Source organism: Magnolia sinica, chromosome 4 (assembly GCF_029962835.1).
Source record: "Magnolia sinica isolate HGM2019 chromosome 4, MsV1, whole genome shotgun sequence".
In the NCBI taxonomy this organism is placed as follows: Eukaryota; Viridiplantae; Streptophyta; class Magnoliopsida; order Magnoliales; family Magnoliaceae; genus Magnolia; species Magnolia sinica.
In genome coordinates, this window is record NC_080576.1 from 98,149,497 (window position 1) to 98,170,883 (window position 21,387).

The 21,387-nt window shown below is 37.0% G+C and overlaps 1 protein-coding gene across 1 annotated transcript; it reads left to right on the forward strand.

Annotated features, from left to right (window-relative positions):
• Positions 1-11,080: 11,080 nt before the first annotated feature.
• On the forward strand, positions 11,081-21,165 carry LOC131243467 (ricin B-like lectin EULS3). The gene is made up of 4 exons (XM_058242840.1): positions 11,081-11,224; positions 15,517-15,639; positions 19,785-20,004; positions 20,901-21,165. Coding segments are annotated over exons 1-4 (450 nt in total). The 5' UTR covers positions 11,081-11,119; the 3' UTR covers positions 20,903-21,165.
• The last annotated feature ends 222 nt before the right edge of the window (positions 21,166-21,387 follow it).

Here is a 21,387-nt window from a genome sequence, read left to right on the forward strand (position 1 = left end):
GCCCCCAGATACAAATTCGGCAGAGCCCGTACCTGCAAAAGTTGGGAAAGGAATAATAGAGAGGAATTACCTGTACTATGATAAAATTCAATGATTCAGATGCGCATGCACTAAATTAATAAATGTGGCATATATACTAAATGGTACACCGCCTGTTTGGATCAGAAACTAATGTTTATTGCCAAATGTTTTCTGTAATGAACTATGATAAATGAAATAAAGTTTTCATAGTTGATTTTTCAACGAGATTTTTTTTTTTTTTTTTAAATAACTATTTTTAAACTTTTTGTCTAATGAAATAGAATATTTTCTTTTTTTAAAAGGAATTTATTGACAACTTAAATATTTGGTATGCTTTTATTAAGTAATTAGGCAACTTTTTCAAAACTTTTAATTTTTTAGACATCTGACAGTAATAATAGGCCTTTTTACATATGATTATCTTCTTTTTCTCATTTTCTCCGTTTTTATTAAAAAAGACATAAATCAGAAAAAATATATTTAATATCTTCTTTTTCTTCTTTAGAAAATAAAAAGAGAATGAAAATAATAATATCAAATAAATGAAACAACTTACCTTCTTCTTTTCATTTTTCTTTTCCTTCCTCATTTTTCTTTTAAAAAGACAAATAAATTAAAAAAGTAACTAATAAATAGAAAAAAAATCTTAATCTCCTTCAATATAAAAGAGAAAAAAGATGATGAAAATAAAATACAAATAATTAAAACAATGTACCTTCGTCTTCTCATTCTTCTTCTTTTCCTTTTTCATTTTTTCTGAAAACTGAGACCCTAGCAGTTAACAAAGAACTGAGATCCTATCATCTAATAAAACAGTGAGACACTGTCCTTAAAAGGGCAATTGTAACTTCCAACGCTAACAGTCAATAGAGAATTGAGACCCTATTCTTGATTCCTTATAAGAGTAACGGCGAATTGCGACCCTAACAATCAATAGAGAACTAAAACACTGTCCTTACGAAGGCAACTGCGAACTGTGACACCAACATCAAAAGAGAACTGAAACCGTATTCTTGAGAATCGTGGCAATAATAAGGGATAAGTGCAAACCACGACCCTACCCATTGGGACAACAAGTCTTGGTTCTCATTTTGAAGATTGCTATTATCTCAAGGATATGGTCTCAATTCTCTATTGACTTACGACCGCAATTTGCATTTGCTCTTGTAAGGGCGGGTCTCAGATCTCTTTTGACTATAAGGGTCTCAAATCTCCGTTGATTGTTAGGGTCTCAGTTCTCTATTGAATGTTAAGGTATTAGTTCTTCATTAAGTGTTATTATCTCAGTCATTTGTTTAGTGCTAGGGTCTCAGTTCTCTGGTGAATGTTAGAGTCTCAGATTTTTGTTGATGTTGGGGTCTCATTCTTCGTTGAGCATTTAGGGTCTTAGTTCTTTGTTGATGTTAGGGTCTCAATTCTTCGTTGACTGTTAAGATTTCATTTATCTATTGATGCTAGGGTCTCAATTCTGTGTTGGCTGTTAAGGTCTCATTTATTTGTTGATGTTAGGGTCTCAGTTCTCTATTGAGTATTAAGGTCTCGATTCTCTATTGATTGTTAGGGTCTCAGTTTTCTGTTGAATGTTAGAGCCTCAGTTCTTTGTTTATGTTAGGGTCTTAGTTCTCTATTAAGTGTTAAGGTCTCAATTCCCTGTTCATGTTAGGGTCTCAGTTCTTCATTGAGTGTTAGGGTCTTAGTTCTCAATTGATGTTAAGGTCCCAATTCTTTATTGAGTGTTAGAGTGTCAGTTCTTTGTGACTATTAAGGTCTTAATTTTCTATTGAGTATTAGGGTCTCAGTGTTGTCAGGGTCTTAATTCTCCATTAAATGTTAGGGGTCTTAGTTCTTTATTGATATTAGGGTCTCAAATCTTTGTTGAGTGTTAGGGTATCAGTTCTCTGTTAATGTTGGGGTCTTAGTTCCCAGTTCATTGTTAAAATCCTGGCTATCAAAAAGAAGAAGAATAATGAAGGAAAAAAAAAAAAAGAAGAAGAACAAGAAGATAAAGGTACATTATTTTATTTATTTGATGTATTTTTTTTTTGATTCTCTCTTTTTTCTTTTTCTTTTTTTAAAGAAGATTAAGAATGTTTTTATTTATTAGTTAATTTTTCTAATTTATTTATTCTTTTTTTTTCTCAAAAAACGAGGAAGAAGAAAGAGAAGAAAAATGAAAAAAAATGAAAAAAAAAAGAAAAAAGAAAAAAAGAAGGTAAGTCGTTTAATTTATTTGATATTTTTATTTTCATTCCATTTACATTTCTCCTTTTTTTTTTTAAAAAAAAAAAAGAAGATTAATAATGCTTTTTTCTATTTATTTGTTAATTTTCTATTTATTTATTGCTTTTTTTTCAGAAAAAAAAAAAAGGAAGAAGAAAAAGAAGGTAACATGTTTTATTTTCTAAAAAAGAAGAAGATATTGAAGATAATTACAATTTTATTTATTTACTTTTTTAAAAAAAAGATAAAGAAGAAAAAGAAGAAGAATGAGAAAAAGCATGGGTATTTTCGTCCACAACTCTGTTTCAAAAGTTCTCGGAGGTATAAAAAACAGGTTGCCTAGTTACCTACTTAAGCTTGACCTTGGGTCTAATTTGTTAATAAATCCTAAAAAAATCCCTAAAGGGTCATTTGTCAACGTGTATTCAGTGATAATTGGTATCTCGATGTGAAAGACAAAAAGGTAACGTGTTTGATAGGTGTGAAACAGTGAAAAAAAGATTCCATTTACAGCTAATTTGTGTATTTTGAAATCACTCCCCCGATGTGCGAATTCAATCACAATTACCACGGATTCATCAAATTGTAAAATATCCAACCAATGTAATTATAGCTTTAGACCATCCCTGTTAATTGATGGCTCAAGTGAGCTTGAGTGGGCCCCATCATAATCTTTATGTGAAATCCACCACAACCATGTTAGGCCCATGGCCCAAAAATCAGTCCACGAGTAAGGTGGGTCATACCAAGGGAAAGAGTTGACAAGGGGCTCCCACCCCTGATTTTTTAGGGACCTCCATGTTAATCATATGAAATACACTCCAATCATTAAATGCCACATTATTACTTAAGCCTTGGGATAAATAAAATAAAATCAAGCCCAACTATGATTCAAGTGGGCCAGACGAAGGGAAATAGTTTAGTGGTGAGCATTGCCCTTATACTATTTCTAATCATGTGGTCCACCTGAATCACATATGGGGTTAAAAATTGGACCTAATGCCTAACATGGTGTGACACACATGGTGATTGAGGTAGATTTCCCATAAACAAGATGGTGGGCACGTGTGAAAATTTTGAGATTTTCAAATGGTTGATGTCCAAACTTTTTATCTTCTTCATAAAAATCATGTGGTTTAACATTCGAGAATTAATGTGCCACACCATGATGTTTATGTGAAATCTACCCCAACCACTAGGTATGTCACCTCATTTAGGCCCATGGCCAAAAAATAATCTCATTCTGATTAAGGTGGTACATTAAGGGAAATAGTTGGCAGAGGGACACCTACCCTTAATTTTTACATGGTCCACTAAATTGAGTGATAAAAAATAGATAGAGAGCATAGATATAAAACACATACATCACGGTGGGCTCCATAGGCAAGAATCCACTTACCTTAGTAGTTATTTGGATCCATTGAATTTATGTCTGTTTAAGAATATTCTCAAGCGCACAATTAGAGACGACAAGCAACATTTCAAATCACTTTTTGAATCCTTTCTAAACATTATTAATAGGAGGCCCTTTTGATGATATGAATTGAGAGATGAGTGAGTTCCCGATTAGTGTAGGCTTGCATCAGGGGTAAACATTAAACTTGTACCTCTTAGCTTTGGTTATAGACCGGTTGATGAGGCATTCGTAGGAAGAGATCCTAAGGTGCATGTTATCTGTAGATTACATAGTTTGAATTGACAAAACAGGGGAGGGTGTGAACATAAAGATAAATTTATAGTAGGGGTGCTTTAAGATCTGCAAGATTTAAAATTATTCAGATTAAAACAAAATATATGAAGTATAATTTTAATAATAATAAGAGTGAGAATGAAGAATTACAAAAGATTGCTGACCAATAAGTTTTTTGAAATGACCACTTTTAATTTCTTGGGTCAATAATTCATGAGTGTAGATATTGAGTCAGGTCAGGTTCTCACGGTTATCAACCAACCCCAATCAATGTGCGAGTAAGACGGAGAGCGTTGCTCGACCTTAGCGGTACACCATGAAGCTTTTCATAAATCTACTCCATGGGGATTGGACCCCGCGGTTCAAATATCCGTGGGCCATAGGATACCTATGTTAAATCTCCTCCGTCCACCTGTTTTTCCAGCTCATTTTATGGCATGGGCCTAAAAATGAGGCTGATAAGAAAATCCACTGGGAAAAACACAGGAAACAATGGGAACTGAACGCCTACGGTTGAAGCATCATGGGCCCATTATGGCCCATTGAGCTTTGAATAAGTCTCATGTTTCGGCTCATTCCATAAAATGAGCTGAAAAATAGATGAACAGGTTAGATTCCTCACAAACATTCAGGTGTTTCATGTACAGTCGGAGGGCAATGGAAGCAGATTGCGTACCAGTACGCTTAGCGTACCGAGTAAACTCTGTGAGGTTCACCATGATTTATATATTTTATCCACTCCGTCCAACCATTTTAGCAGATAATTTTAGAGTTTGATCTAAGAAATAAAGCATATCAAACACTCAAATAGACCACACCACAGGAAAAGTGTGAATTGAACATCTATCGTTGCAAAATTCTCAGTGGGCACAGAAGTTTTGGATCAAGATTATTTTAATGTTTTCCCTGTGGGGCCTAGCAAGGTTTAAACGGTGGAAATCATCATTCCCACTGTTTCCACACGTTTCCTGTGGTATGATCCACTTGATCTTTGGATATACTTCAATTTCAGGCTCAACCTCTTAAGTTATATGCAAAAATGGATGAACAGCATAGATAGACTACGGATATTCATAGTGGGCCCAATTGAGTTTACTTAGTACAATAAGAACACACTGAGTTACTCTGTATGCAATTTGAATTACAGGGCAATTTAGGAATATACAAAAACACAAAATACTCATTCGTATACAAACAGCAGCCAGTTGGGTTGTTTGATTTTTAGGCTCAACTGTAATTATCATAAAAATGGATAATAATTATTTACTTATGTAATTATTGCATCTTTTCCCGTGTCGTGCAACAACTTACTTTTTTATCACCTAAGTAGGGAAATTTATAAAATCAATGTGGGGCCCAACGTGTTGTATGTGACTTGTCCATACCGCTCATTTGTTATGTCAGTTGAATTTAGGGCATGAGACCAAAACTGAGGCAAATCCAAAGCTAAAGTGAACCACACCATGGGAAACATTAGGAATCGAAAGCCTACCATTAAAACTTCTTAGGGCTCCTTAAAACTTTTGGATCAAGCTGATATTTGTGTTTTCCCCTTTTTCATGTTGTGTGACCCTATGAACGGGTTAGATGATGAAAAAATCTCAATGTGGGGCTAGTGAAGGAAATAATTTTCAATGGTGGACGAATTAAGGTCAGTGGTTCCTTTCGTGTGGGCCATTTGAGCATTGGATGTGCCTCGTTTTTCGGCTCATGCCGCAAAGATTCTAATAAAATAGATGGATGGTGCGGATATATCATACGGTGGGATTCACAAATTTAAGTCAACACTTTTGTATTGATTTTTGAGGTGGAATTACTGTCCCATTTTCTAACAAGGTTAAAAAGTGATAATTACTTATTTACATACATGTATCATGGAAAATCAAACGGGCCCTAAATGTATAACAGTGGAAAGTATAGACAGTTTTTGAAAAATAGTTTCAAGTGGGCGGCTACATGTAAAAAATTCCTATTTTAAAATACCCACGTTGCCTCGTTAACAGTACCCTCTACAAAACCCTACTTGCCAAAATAAAAATAAAATCGCCACATGGCTACCGATACTACCCACGTGCAAATCTTTCCTTCCCGAGATTTTTTTAAAAAAAAACCACACGGATACCAATATTACCCACGTGAAAACCTCAGGTACCCACAGAGAAAAAAAAAAAAAGAAAAACAAAACCAGGATTAGGGGAGACCAACATGGGTGGGATCCCTGACTGTAGAAATTACAGTGATGTATGTGCCTTAAATCCACACCGTCCAATCATTTTCAAATCTAATTTTAGAGAATTATCCAAAAACTGAAGCTGATTCAAAGATTAGGTGAACCACACCACAGGAAACAGTCCTAATCGAATTCTCACCATTAAAAACTTCATAGATTCTTCTCGAATGTTTATTTTCCATCCAATCTGTTGATAAGGTTAAAAACTCCTAGACGAAGAGACAGCACAAATATCATCTTGATCCAAGGCTTGTGTGGCCCATAAAAAGTTTTTAATGGTCAATCACCACTGTTTGTTGTCATATGGTCCGTTTGGGATTTGGAACTACCTCATTTTCTAGATCATGCCCTAAATTGATATTTAAATATGGATGTACGGTGTGGATGTAGTCACATACATCACAGTGGGCCCCACAGTCAAGGATCCCACCTGCCATGGTGGATCCACGGTTTCAACTAATCCGCTCACCCCGGCCAAAAACATTACACACCTTAATAACCCAACTACGCCAAAAGTAAGTAAATAAATAAATAAACGGAAGCTGATTGCGCAGTGAGTAACTCACCGCGCTTAGCATAATGAGTAAACTCTGTGAGGTCCAACATCATTTATGTATTTTATCCACTCCGTTCATCCATTTTCTCAGATAATTTTAGAGCTTAAGCCTAAAACTATAAAATATAGAATGTTCAAATGGGACCACACCAAAGAAAAAAGTTGACTTGAACTTCTACCGTTGAAAATATCTCGGGGGCCACAGAAGTTTTGGATCAAGCTTATATTTGTCTTTTCCATTCATGTATGTATGATCTTATGAACAGGTTGGATGATAAATAAACATCACCGTAGGGCCTAGCAAGGTTTCAAGGGTGGAAATCATTATCCCCACTGTTTCCTGTGGTATGATCCACTTGATCTTTGGATATTCTTCAATTTTAGGCTCAACCACTTAAGTTAGATGGAAAAACGGATGGACGGTGTGGATAGATCACCTACATTTAAGGTGGGCCCAACGGAGTTTACTCAGTACTATAAAAGCGTACTGGGTGACTCAGTACGCAATCCGATTTAAAAAAAAACCATACGGATAGCAACGCTATCCTCGTCAGAACCCCGCCAGCCCAATAAACGAGACACTCCAATTTCCCATGCAAGAGAAACCCGAGACACTCGTGTTTCCCATGCAAGAGAAACACGCTCTCCGGAGCGGATTAGGTGTCAACCGGATAACACTCCTTACCGTGTGGGGCCTGCCTTTATGAATTTGGTATATATCAATACCATTCATCCGTATTTTCAGCCAATTTTATTTTGTATTTCAAAATTTTCAGTAGATCCAAATATCAGGTGTACCACACTACATGAAACATCTTTGATTGAACGCATTCCATTAAAAACCTCCTTGGCCACCATAAGTAAAAATGTAATGTTTATTTTCCATCCAACCCGTTGATTATGTCAAACAGGTATGGATGAAGAGAAAATATAAAGATTATCTTCCAAAACTTTTAAAGCATACAAAAAGCTTTAAATGGTCATTCATCACTTTTTACAGTGATGTGATCCACCCGAGATTTCGATCTTCTTACTTTTTGTAATAATGTCATTGAATGATCGGAAAAACCGGATGGACCGCGTGGATATATAAAAAATTCATCAAGATGGGCTCCACACGTTAATGGTAAGGTAACATCTTATCCGCTCCCTGCCATAACGTTCCATGCGTCCTACCCGCCCGTCTCCATCGAAACCGGCAGGGCGTCTGAGGGGCCACCGTGATGTATGGATTTTATCTACACCGACCATCTAGTTTTTCATATCGTTTTACTCCATAAGTCAAAAAATACGGTAGATCAAAGGCTCAAGTGGACCACACTACAGGAAGTAAGTTGCGGTGGTAATGACACTTGAAATTGACACCTTTTAGAGCCCACCATGATGTTTATGTGCCATCCAACTTGTTCATAAGATCAAATAGACCTGGATCAAGGGAAAACACAAATATCAGGTAGATAAAAAATTCTGAAGTTCCTGAGAAGTTTTCGATGGTAGCAGTTTAATCCTCACTGTGTAGTCCACTTCAGCCCTGGATCTGTCTCATTTTTTTTAGATTAGACACTAAAACTATGTGGAAACATTGATGGACGGTGTGGATAAAATCCATATATCACGGTGGACCCTGCCTTTCCGATCTAGAGACGATCAGGGGAAGGACGCGATCAGCGTTCACGCCGCCAACCCTGATTGTTTGTGATCTATCCACGCCGTCCATCCGCTTTTCCATCTAATTTAAGGGGTTTATGCAAAAATCGAAGGGGTTTATCCCAAGGCAGAGACGGAGGGTGAGTTGATTGAGTGTAGGTCCAATCTCACCGGACACCATGATGCCTCACTGTAGGGCCCATCTTGGTGTACCGTATTATATATCCAAACTCTCCATCCGTTTTTCCATATCATTTTAGGGCATGCAGCAAAAAATGAAGTCAGTACAAATCCAAGACAGAGCAAAATACAGGAAAACAGTGGTGATTGCCTATTAAAAATATCTCGTGGCCACGAGAAATTTGGATCAAGCTGATTTTTTTCCTCTTCATCCAAGTCGTGACCTTATCAAAATATTTGACGGCATGGACATACAATACTATGAGGCAGACGCTGAGCTAATCCGTACGCTCTTATCGTACTGAGTAAACTCTGTTGGGCCCACCGTGAATGTATGTAGTTTATCCACGCGGTCCATCCATTTTTCCATATCATTTTGGGGGTTGAGTCCAAAATTGAAGCATATCCAAAGCTCAAGTGTACCATACCACATGAAACGGTAGAAATATTGATTTCCACCGTTGAAACCTTTCTAAGGCCTCCACTGATTATTATTTGTTATCCAACATGTTCATAAGATCACAAAGACATAGATGAAGTGAAACCACAAATATCAGCTTGATCTAAAACTTCTGTGGCCCTGATAACTTTTGAACAGTAGACATTCAATTTACACTGTTTCAAGTTATGTGGTCCACTTGAGATTTGTATATGATTCAATTTTGGGCTAACAACCTAGACGGAGTGAATAAAACGAAATAATGACGGTGGGACCCACAGATTTTATTCAGTACGCGTACTGAGTTGGGCTACCATGGTGTATGCTAAAACTAAAAGTCGATCCGTTTTTTCGTATCATCCTATCGTTTCAGGGCATGAATCCAAAAATGAGGCAGATCCTATGCTCAAGTAGGACATACGAAAGAAACGAGTAAAGATTGTAACACCATTACTGAAACATTTGTGGAATCACAAAAGCTTTGATTTAGGTTAAGATTTTTGTTATGTTGGTTCACCCAAGTACAAATGCACTAATGAACGGTTGGGCTACTTTATGAATGGTTTAGATTACGTGTAAATGTTATGGTGGAGCCCCAAAGGCTCATTTCAACTGTTTCCAGCAACGTTGTGTGGCCCAGTTGAATTTTAGATCCATGTGATTATTGGTCTCATGTCTTAACATGAGCTGCCAAAATGGATGGTTGTGGTGGATTTCTTACGAACATCATGGCTGGCCCCACCTATGATCGAGTCAGTTGGCTCGCTCAAACAAGCAGGTCCCCACCTCAAGAGAGGAGAGTGGATTAGGTGACTCTAGTCTCACCCACCACTGTGCTGCCTTGATTGTGGGGCCCACATTGATATACATATTGTACATTCACACCGTCCATCCAATTTTCCATATCATTTTAGGACATGTAATAAAAAATGAGGCCAATCGAACTCTCAAATAGACCAAAAACAAGAAGTAATGGTAATTGACCATTAAAAACTTCTTATATGCCACAAAAAATTTAGATCAAGCTGGTATTTTTTCCCATTCATTGAGATATGTGTGATCTTATCAAAATGTTGGACGGCATGGATATACAATAGATGCATTAAGGTGGGCTCCACTGTCAGGCTGTACTGTGTTGATAAGGCTAAGGTCGCATCTACCAGGCTCCCATCCTTGCGTCAGAAGCCAAGTGAGGCCACCGTGGTGTTTGTGAAAAATCTATGCCATCCATCGTCCATCCATCGATGTTTCTCAGATTACGTTAGGCCATAAACCAAAAAATGAGGCAGATCTAATGCTCAAGTGGACCACACCAAACATATTCATTTTAGGGTCCAAAGAGTGTCCGTCGTTGAAACCTTCCTATGGCACACTTGTGATTCGGATCCGTCTCATTTTTAAGATCACAGCCTAAAATGAGATGGCAAAATGGATGAACTGGGTCGATCACACATACAGGTGCGCCCAATTGACTCTTTTTAACCCACAACACCTTCCGTTCGGTACAATAGTAGGAAAGCTTGGAATTTCGCCCTATACATTAATTAGAGTGGTTACTTTAAATATTCTGAAGCAAGGTATTTCTTTAACTTTTTTAAAGACAGGCGGTTTTAAGAAAATGACCATTCTTATATATACTCCAACCATCTACACCAAAAAAAACATCACATCCTACTTCATTTTCAGGTAAAAGTCACTTGAAAGTTTATAGGCATAGAAATGACTTACAGGAGCTATCCGGTGTGTGGGATTAGGTGGCTTGAAATTGCATTTGGTCCATGCAAATTCCATCTGCATTTGTAAATGATATGCAATATTGGATTCCCAATATCATATAATCCTCTATGAATAGTAATGCCATGGGATATTTTCTGGTGGATTTTGAAATTCGCTACATCTTTGGGCCCATGTTGATGCATGTGTTTTAATCATCATGCAACGATGGTATTAATTCCATCTAATGTATTTCTATGCCATTTAATCCCAATTTCAAAACAGTCCTTAATTCCTGTACGAGATTTCATACGGTAAAGTTACTTCTTTTGTTCCATCAGATCATTTTAGAATTTACTTTTAATACGGTCCTTTTTATTTCAGCACAGTTTGCTCCGGTTCATCCACCGACAGAGGCAGAAGATGGGGACCCTTAGAATTTTCAGCAAATCAAACCCAGGTTACTCACTTACTGTAAGAGAAGGGATGGTTGTTATGGCGGAGACCGATAAAACTGACCCTCGCCAGGTATGATTCTCATTTCACTTTTTGGCTTTTCATTTTTATCTCTTACATTAAAATGGATTTTGGGCCGTGAGGATTAATTGATTTATTATTGTTATTATTATTTGTTTATATGAATGTTTTAATGGTGCACGGCCCCTCCCCACTTCTGTATGTGGTGTGGCCCATAAAAGTCACGGATTGACTTGATTTTTGAGACCTAGGCCCACGATGGAATGGTGCATCGGACTGATGGGGTAGATGTTCGAAATGCATCACAGTGGGGCCCACACAGCTCGACCTCATGGGACGGACTCGTGAGGTCGAGCGCATAGTACCTCTCTCTCTCCCGTCCCATGAGGTCGAGCGCATAGTACCCCTCTCTCTCTCTCTCTCTCTCTCTCTCTCTCTATCTATATAGGTTGTTCAGGTGGAAACGGATTGGCTACTCCCCGCCACCAGCCAATGGCTGGTGGTCGGTGCTCTGTGGGACCCACCATGATGTATGTGTTTCATCCATGCCATCCATCTATTTTTCTAGATAATTTTATGTTATATGACCAAAAATGAGATATAGTTCAATCTCAATTGGACCACATCACAGGAAACAGTGTTGAATGAACGTCGGCTATTAAAAACTTTTTGAGAGCTATAAAAGTTTTGAATCAAGCTGATCTTTGTTTTTTCCCTTCATCTGGGTCTGTATGACCTAATCAACGGATTGGATGTCAAATAAATACTACAGTGGGCCTTAGGAGTATTTTAATGGTGAATATCCAATCGCTATTGTTTTCCTATGGTGTGGTACACCTGAGATTTATATCCGTCTAATTTTTGGGCTAAGGCCTTAAAATGATCTGTAAAAATGGATGAATGGAGTGGACGAAATACATACATCATGATGGGGCCCACAGAGAACCGACCATCAGCCACCGGGCTGGTGTCAGGGGGAGTAGCCAATCCGTTTCCTGTTCAGGTGAACCGTACAATTGGAGACAGTGTGCTGAAAAATCTCACCTTCCAAAATGGTTTGTTTGATGAGGCCCAGTTAAATCACGTGTGGATCTTTTTTTTGGTTCTATAACCTAACCTTTGCTGTCGCATCTAATGGTTGGAGTGGATTTCACATGATCATAATTAGATTCCTATAAAAATCAAAGGTGGACATCTCTACTTCAATTGTTCTATTGGTGTGGCTCACCTGAATTACAATGCCTTATATTTTGTCTCTGGGCTTACAATGAGAATGCACATCTGATGGTCGGAGTGGATCTTACATACATGACAAGGTGGGCCATATCAAAAATCAAGGTTGGCTTTGTCTACTGCTGTTAAACTTCTTCCAATTCCGATGGAAAATGTGCGTGTTTCCAATAAAGTGAAGTGGAATAGGTGCAACCTGTTCACACTCGGTACCGTGCATCCCTGACGCTGGGCCTACCTTTACATAAGTATTTTATATCCATGCCTTACATCCATATTTTCAGATCGTGATAGGACATGATTCTAAAAATGAAGTACATAAAATTCTCAGGTGGACCACACCACAAAAGCTGTGGTGATTGGCTGTTAAAAACTTTTTGTGGTCCAAAAGTCTTTGATCAAGCTGAAATTTGATTTTTATTTTTATTTTACTTTATCAAGGTCTTTGTGACCTTTTAAATAAGTTGGGTTCCAAGTAAAAAAATTACAGTGGGCCCTAAGAAATTTTTAATGGTAAGAGTTCAATATCCACTATTTTTTATGGTGTGGATCACTTGAGATTTATAATTGCTTCATTTTCTGATTACTTTTCTAAAATGAGCTGGAAAAACCAATGGACAGTATGGATATATAATACCTACATTAAGGTGGGTGGCATTATTAGAGACGAACTGTGTTGCATGAGGAAGGACCTGCACTTAGTCCACTCTTTTTCTTTTGTTCCAATATGACCCTTTTTTTCTTTCTTGTAACCGAGCCGAAGAAGCTTAGCGGCATGAGAGAAACTCCTAACCTTATTTTTATTGGCCCATCGTGATGTGCATGTGAGATCCACTACGACCGTCAGATGCATCATGTTATTCTACGCCTTGAGACAAAATATGAGACTGGATTTTGGTCCCAGTAGGCCACACCAATAGAACAATAGAGGGAGAAACGTCTAGCTTTGATTTTTATGGGACCCACAGTCATTAGTAAGTTAAATCCATTCCAATCATTAGATGCCATACCAAAGGTTATATATAGAACTCAAAAATCAGAGACATACTTTATTTAACTTTGCCTCGTCATATGAATCATTTTGAAAGGTGAGATTTTTTTTGCTCACTATTTCCAATTGCGCGGTCCACTTGAACAATGGATGCAGTTGATTTTCAATTTTTAGGTCTAACATGGGGTGAGAAACGTGATGGTCAGGGTGGATTTTACATTAACACTATAGTGGGGCCCACCCAGGTCAAGATCGTTTTCAAAAGACCTCTTGAAAAGTTAACGTAAAGCAAGCGCCCTCTCTCTTAACATTAATTAGTATTAATTAATGCAAACTAGGTGTGCATCGTATTTTAGAGAATTTTTTTCTAATTAAATGCCAACCTAGTTGGACCACAATGCACCGTCCAACTAGTTGTGTGTGAGCATATCTCTCTCCCTCTCTCTCTCTCTCTCTCTCTCTTTATATATATATATATATATATATCCAAATGCTCAATTGCGAACCGTTCACATAGAACTCGTGTGAACTTTTTGATGACCCATCATACGTTATGTGAGTCTAAAATCTTAACGGTCCACGTGATGTAGCACCCCATGAAACCCTTCGGGCCCAACTTTTACTTTGATCCAAACTTTGGTGAGCCATGGAAAAAGAACACAGTTTCTTCCTTTGATTTACATCTCTTTGTGATAATCCACCAGGGTGAAAATTGGTCCCATGGGGTTTTATGGGATGCCGCATCACATGGACCGTTGGTATTAGATACTCATGACATGTGTGCAAATGTGTGCATGTGCGCAGTTGAGCATTCCTATATGTGTGATATATATACGCAATGGTTGTTTTGTTAATATCTTCTCATCTTTCCATATTCATCTGATTTTTCAGTGAGATTTATTTTCTGAAAGGGCTTAATGTTTTTGAGCCAGACTATTAACCAACTACTCACCGCAGTTTCATTCTGCTTATGCGTTTATATGTTAAAATACTAATGTTACTCTTGTTTTTTTCATATCTTCGTATATTTCCTTATTCATCGGGTTCAGTGGCTAATTAGCGTCCGAAGAGAGAGAGAGAGAGCTTAAATTAAAATAACAATAATAATAATAATAATAATCAGTGAAAATCTAAATTAAACATTTATTATTATTTTTTTATTTTGTCAAATGATCTGAACGAGGAAAATCACCGAGAATAGCCTATTTAACTAATAAGTGGTAACTTTTAAAATAAAATAAAATAAAAAAACTACAAAATTATATGGGGCCACTTTTGTGATACTTGTAGTAAATCTGAGCTGCCCACCATTTTCATCATCTAATTTTAAGGCATGGCCGAAAATTCAGGTGGATCCAAGTGAGTCCCACGACAGCACAACTTGCCTATGTTGAAATTATCAATGACCTTTTAAAAAAAAGTTTTTAGACCATCTGAAAACAGTTGAACTGACATTTCCAACCGTTAAAAAGGTCATTCCCAGTGGGCTGAATGCAACCGCCTGTTTTTGCCCTTGATCTAAAATTTCAGTGGCTCCATGATGGCTAGAAGTGCCTAGGTTTAATATGCATTGTCGCCTACTGTGTGGCCCACTTTAATTTCAGATATGAGTATTTTTTGGCCTAAGCCCTAAAATCATATGAGGAAAATTTTGGACAGCACAGATTTTTAGCAAAGAACAAGGTGAAGCCCACTATCACAAAGACCATCTCATAGGAAAATCTGACGTGTTGATGCATTTCTTAAAGGCGGGTCGGTCCAGTGGGTTTGTGGTTACCACTATTAAAACTACCAATGTTCTAGTTTTGATATTTTTAGACCATTCAAACCGTTTAAATGGAATTTCTAATGGTTCAGAAAAAAATGAAAAAAAAAATGTTTTTTGTATTTCTCATGTATTTTACTGAGAGCAGTGTTGAATTATTAAGGACGAGGATCCCTAATTAGGGGGGGATAACAATCAATCACAGGCTAATCAAATCTAATTACAATCAAACACCAGCTAGTGGAATCTAAAAAGAAAAAGGAAGAAATACAAGAAATAAAACTTTCCTAATATTTTTCATCTGTATTTTTTCATAATATTTTATTTATTTATTTCTTAGCAGGGTTTGTGTTGCAGCACTGGATAAAGGACGAGACATACAGTACGAGGGTGCAGAAAGCAACAGGCTTACGTGCCTTTTCTCTCATCAATAAAGCCACTAATCTGGCCTTAAAGCATCCCATCAGTGGTAACTTCCCTGTAAGTATATGCTCTTTATTTCAATTTCGGTCCTTTCTACGGGAAAAAAAAGGGAAAAAATTAATATAGTTTTTCATTCTTTAAAGTGATGGAAGAATTTCAGTGCAATGTAGTTTCCTCAAATTTATGCTTAATCTAGATGCTAGAGTGCATAAATGGGTCTGGCCACTGCATTTCTCTTTAAGTATATGGAAGAAGTGAAATATAAAATTTTAGTAGGCAAACATGAGATTTGTCAAGACCATAAAGTAAGCCCTGGCCACCAACATGGAACTTATAAGCTTACGTGACAATATGAAACATCGCGAATGAAAGCTTCCTATCAAGTGGACCCATTGTTTAGATCTCATGGCCTAAAAATCATGCATCCCCATTGTTCAAAACAAATGGATGAGTTAGAAAATCTACATTAGTTCACCATTTCCAACCATCTAACCATTCACATGAGCTGAAAAAACAGAACTATCTCAAGGTTCAAACCATTGACATGAGCTCATAAATCCAAACTACCTCAAGGTGCTATTTGTCTGAGTTCATAATTTCCAACCAGTTCATGGTGCACATGCATGGTTAATTAGAGAGAAAATTCTTTCAACAAGTTTTCAAATGGTACATTTATACATGATTTGCTACTTCAGTAAAGGGCTAGTATACACAAGATTCCACATTCAATAAAGGGTCTAATTTGCACACACCATTGTCTAGCTTGTTGCACCTGTACACTTGAGCAATAGTCTAACTTGCACACACATGATGTGCACCTCATGGATATAAATTGCCATACTAATACACTTAAATATTGATTTATCTTGTACGCACATCACATTTGAATAGCCAACTGTTTTAGTCATCACCACACAAGGTTGGGTGGGCTGGTTTGTGCACTACTAACCAATGGTTAAGTGGACCAACATAGGCACCATGTATCTATGCTAGAGTGAATCAAGTCAAGTATCATTCAGTCAAGTATCATTCGCACATGTTCAAGTGAAAGACAAGTATCACTCATCTATGCTCAAGTGAACTACTTCAAGCATCATAAACACTTATTCAAGTGAACTAAGTCAGGTATCATTCATATGTGTTCAAGTGAACTAATTAATTCAAGCATCATAAATACTTGTTTAAGTGAACTAAGTCAAGTATTATTACATATGTTTAAATGAACCACATCAACTAAGTCAAGCATCATTAACACATTTTCAAGTGAACGGCGTCAACTATGTCAAATATCATTTACACATATTCAAGTGAACTACGTCAACTAGGTCAAGTATCATTCACATATGTTCAAGTGAATTAAGTATCAATCACGCATGTTCAAGTGAATTAGGTTAAGCATCATAAACACATGTTCAAGTGAACTAAGTCAAGCATCATTCACACTTGTTCAAGTGAACTAAGTCAAGCATCATTCACACTTGTTTGACGAACTAATTTAGGCATCATAAACACATGTTCAAGTGAACTAAGTTGAGTATCATTTACATATGTTCGAGTGAACTAATTTAAGCATCATACCACATGTTCAAGTGAACTAATTTAAGCATCATAAAATACATGTCCTAGTGGGTTCATCTTAGCATCATTATCATATATTCAAGGTTGACTGTTTTTTGTCCACTAAGCCATCCTAAGTGTCTTGCCACCTCTTGCCTTAGATTATGTAAAGAGAGGAAGAAGAAAAATAGGAAAGTGTGCGTGAGATGTACTCACTTGTTTCTTCTTGTGTAGTATCCCTTAGATGAATGGTTTGGATAACTTGAAGTGTGGCTCCTCTCTCTCTCTCTCTCTCTCTCTCTCTCTCTCTTGCTTCTTTCCTTTTCTTCTCTCTCTTTTTTTCTTTCTTTTTCATTTTTAAGCTTGGGTGTGTGAAGAGCTGGCAATGGGGGAGTGGGCCTTACTTATATTGAGAGAGATGGACGGGAAGTGAGGTGTAATGAGGTAAGAGAGAGAGAGGAGGGATTGAGAGAGGGATGGGATGTAAGATGTGATGAGATAAGAGTGAGAGGAGGGATAAAGAGAGAATGGAAGAGGGATGGGAGTGGAGAGGAGATAGCATTTAAGAGGAGAGGGAGGCTATGGGGGTAAGTAGGAGTGGTTGAGGGTGTGAGAAGCCTTGGCCTTGCTTGATCAAGGTCAAGGTCAAGGGATGAGATGTAAAGGGGGTGATGTAGAGGTATATGTGGCATGTGGGTCCCATGGTCAAAGCCAAGGGTCAATGGTCAACGGTCAACTATCGCTGGTCAACGAAAGTATGTAGATTTAAAGTCTGAGTAGTATTGTGTAATGAGTGTATGTGAGTATGTATGTTTGTATGACACATGAGTGAGAGTAGGTGTGCGGGTGGGTGGATGCACATGTGTGTGAGCATGTGTGGGTGAATGCACATGCATGGAGGTATGTATGCATAATAAAATAAAGGTTATTACATGGAGCTTTGACTAGAATCTTGAATGGTTAATATATTGAAAAATACTAGTGAGAAAAATAGACAAGGTATTCCATGAAAGACACATTGGGGGCGGTGGCCTCTCCCTGTAAATACCTCTCTCTCTCTCTCTCTCTCTCTCTCTCTCTCTCTCTCTCTCTCTCCTACTCCTTAAGTGCTTACGTATTGCAAATGCTCAAGTGCACCTTTGCCTTGGGTCCAACTAGTAGATTACATACCTGAGCCTCCATCTAGTGGGCTGTACACTCATCCTGTAGTAGACTGAGCACTTGCCCTTTCTATTTTTTACTAAGAGGTAAGAGAAAGAAGAGATGAGACATGTTAGTTGGGGCAGTCCACTAGCATTTGGCTAGGATTGTGTTGTCGTCATACCATCTTCGTCATTGGATCGGAGAGGTAAACTGGCTTGTCTTCCCACATGTGGTTGATTGGAGTGGACTATTGGGATCCATCTTTTGGATCTTCAACGCAGTCTAGTAATTGTGTCACTTAGTCCATAATAACAATAATGATAACAATAATAATAACATATAACATGAAACATTATCTGCTTGCACCCCACATTCCATAACAATGACGGTCGTTACTGTTGGATTACAGGCTATGACAACCTTATAAAGGCTGTTACGACCTTTTTTTCCTTTTTGAAAAAATCTATTTCGAACCCATTACGAGGTTGTTACCAACCTTTTTTCCGTAATGCCTATTTAGGCCTTGTAATGTGTAATGATTACTACTTGTTTTGGCATACCATGGAAATATACCATGCATAATTTGCCATTCGACACATGTTAGATTGGGTAATTATTGGAGTTTTTTTTTTTTTTTTTTGGGTTACAGAGCATTTGAAGATCTCATCAGTCAGGAAAAAACCAGTAGCATTAGAGTTTATCAATGAGGGAAAGAGTTTTCCTATCTACTTTGCCATCCTTTTAATCTTCCAAATTATAGCTTGATCTATATTTCGTGGAAAAAGTTGCAATCCAACATCATTAAAAAAGAAAAAAATAATAATAAAAAGAAGCAAATCATGCCAACCTCAAAAGTTTTGATATGTTTCTTTAGCCCTTTTTTCTCTAGTAAAAAAACATTTCGAGCTAATATTTCTATTTAGAAGATAAAGTTTAGTGCAAAAGAATGGTTTGCTTTCCCATCCTATATAGTTATCGAATAATGAGAATAAGTGAGATTGAAACTCGTCAAGGAAACGCTTTTTAAACCTTTCACGATGGATGAATTAAGAAATGACAGGATATGGGCTTCTGGTGCAATGTTGAAAGTTGGAGCTTTTTTCATAGTTTCTAAGATTAGATCATTAACATCAGTTCTTGATGTATCCTTTTAAGCATGTGATGAGAGAGGCTGACAGTTTCTCTACCTCGATGGATCATGTATCTTTTGCTTTCTTAGTAATTTGGCACTGATACATGCATGAATACATACATATAATCTTATTATTTATTGATTTAGATTTCAAACATTAGAAAACTATTTTAAAGAAATTTCATGGATAACACCGTCCTTACCTTGTAAGTTTATGTTCTTTTTCTTTTTTCTTTTCCAGTTTTGTTTTGTGATTCAATAAAGGGTGAGAGTATCTGTTTTTTCTTGATATTTCAATCATTAGAGCTTTAATCGATGCACATCTTAAGATTTTTCCCCTTTCTTGCCGATGATTGATAAACCATTGCAGGTTCAGCTCTGCTCACACAACTCATCTATTCTTGACGAATCACTTCTGTGGATGAACAACGTGAGCGCAGGTGATGGCTTCACACATATAAGGATGATAAACAACAACAACCAGAACTTGGATGCTTTCCTTGTAACTGGATCAATGGTAGACGGCACCGTTGTTGGGCTTTGGCCGGCGAGCAATGCAGATAACCAGAAGTGGCAAATCGTTCCTTATTGTAAGTTTCCAAATTTCCATACCTCTTTATAGATCTCCTCAAATAAAGATCAAGAAAAGAAATTAAATGAACCCATTGATACTTCCTCAAAGTTTAAGAACTAAGACCATGTATTTTTCAATATTAAGTGTTTCTCTCATTCATCCAATGCATGATAACTTATATTAATAATAAAAAAGTAATAGATTAAGGTTCACTTAGACGCATAAGATATCATGAAAATTTATGATTAATTAATCTAATATGGTGCTAATTCTTCCAAAAGGTTTTATCGTGGATTTATGATGTTTTCAGTGCTGTGTATCTTTTGCTCAAAATCTAAGAGAGATTATTACCATTTCTAGAGGGCTAAACATTTCATTTGCTCAGAGGGATTTGGGCCCAATCGTCTCTACTAGTCCTCTAGTTGTAGTAGGGCTTGAGCGGCCTTCATTGTAATTTAGGAATTCTCTCCCTCTCCTTTTTTAATGAATTTGTACTTGTCCTTCATTTTTTTGGTACAACCAAACACCATCCTATAAGAACCGAAGTTTCTATCAAAGAACCTTTAGTATATATTCCTTGCTTTCTTCCATATCCAAGTTCATTTTAATTTCCAGATGTAACAAAATAAATAAATAAAAGTTGGAATTTTAATGATGGGGGCACCTTGATGGATCCATGTCATTCATTTGGTGGGCATTATGTCGTTGGGGAACATGTTAGAAAAATCCATTGTCGAATGATTTTAGACACCTGGTAGAAGCTGAGTGAGCATACTTCAAGAAATCATAAAAAACCTAAGTAGAGTTATTTTGGTTACAGGAAAATGAGATAGACCATTTTTTATAATCTTCTTTTTCTTCCATGGATGATGTATCTAATATACTCTTTTTCATTTCATTTGCTGAATGCAGGATAATTGTAGCAGTGTGTTGGTGAATGGTCTTATTAAATAAGCTTTTAAAACCGTTTAAAGAGACTATCCTTTGCAGCAGTATGTTGGTAGGTGGTCTTCACTGTTGGTGTTTTCTTTTGGTTGTTTGGATCATTGTATGAAAGACTATTGAGTTTTGTTAGACTGTTTGGACTGTTAATCGCTTCTATCAACTTCTCTATTGCTCTAAAATATATGGGTTTGAACGTTGAACATTATTATATGAAAATTAGACTATTTGGGCTGATCGTTCTTTTTCTTTCTTCTTTTTCTCATTTTTTAATTCAATTTGCATTGTTATGAAATATGTGTATGGAGACTTGTGGCATTACCCTCTTCCTTTCCTATTAAGGGAGTCAATGCCTTTTAAACTAGTGGCTGAGGTTGATAGCGAGCTAAGACAAAGTCTTACCTCATTTTCTTTCGGTTGCACATTAAGACTGAGAAGTGCTTATGGGCTTTTAAAT

What these genes read in the sequence shown, in the direction of transcription:
- LOC131243467 (XM_058242840.1), top strand. Translation starts at nt 11,120, where the DNA reads ATGGGGACCCTTAGAATTTTCAGCAAATCAAACCCAGGTTACTCACTT. An exon ending in ATAAAACTGACCCTCGCCAG is followed by an intron (nt 11,225 to 15,516) that starts GTATGATTCTCA and finishes TTTGTGTTGCAG; the next exon opens with CACTGGATAAAGGACGAGAC. An exon ending in CCATCAGTGGTAACTTCCCT is followed by an intron (nt 15,640 to 19,784) that starts GTAAGTATATGC and finishes AAACCATTGCAG; the next exon opens with GTTCAGCTCTGCTCACACAA.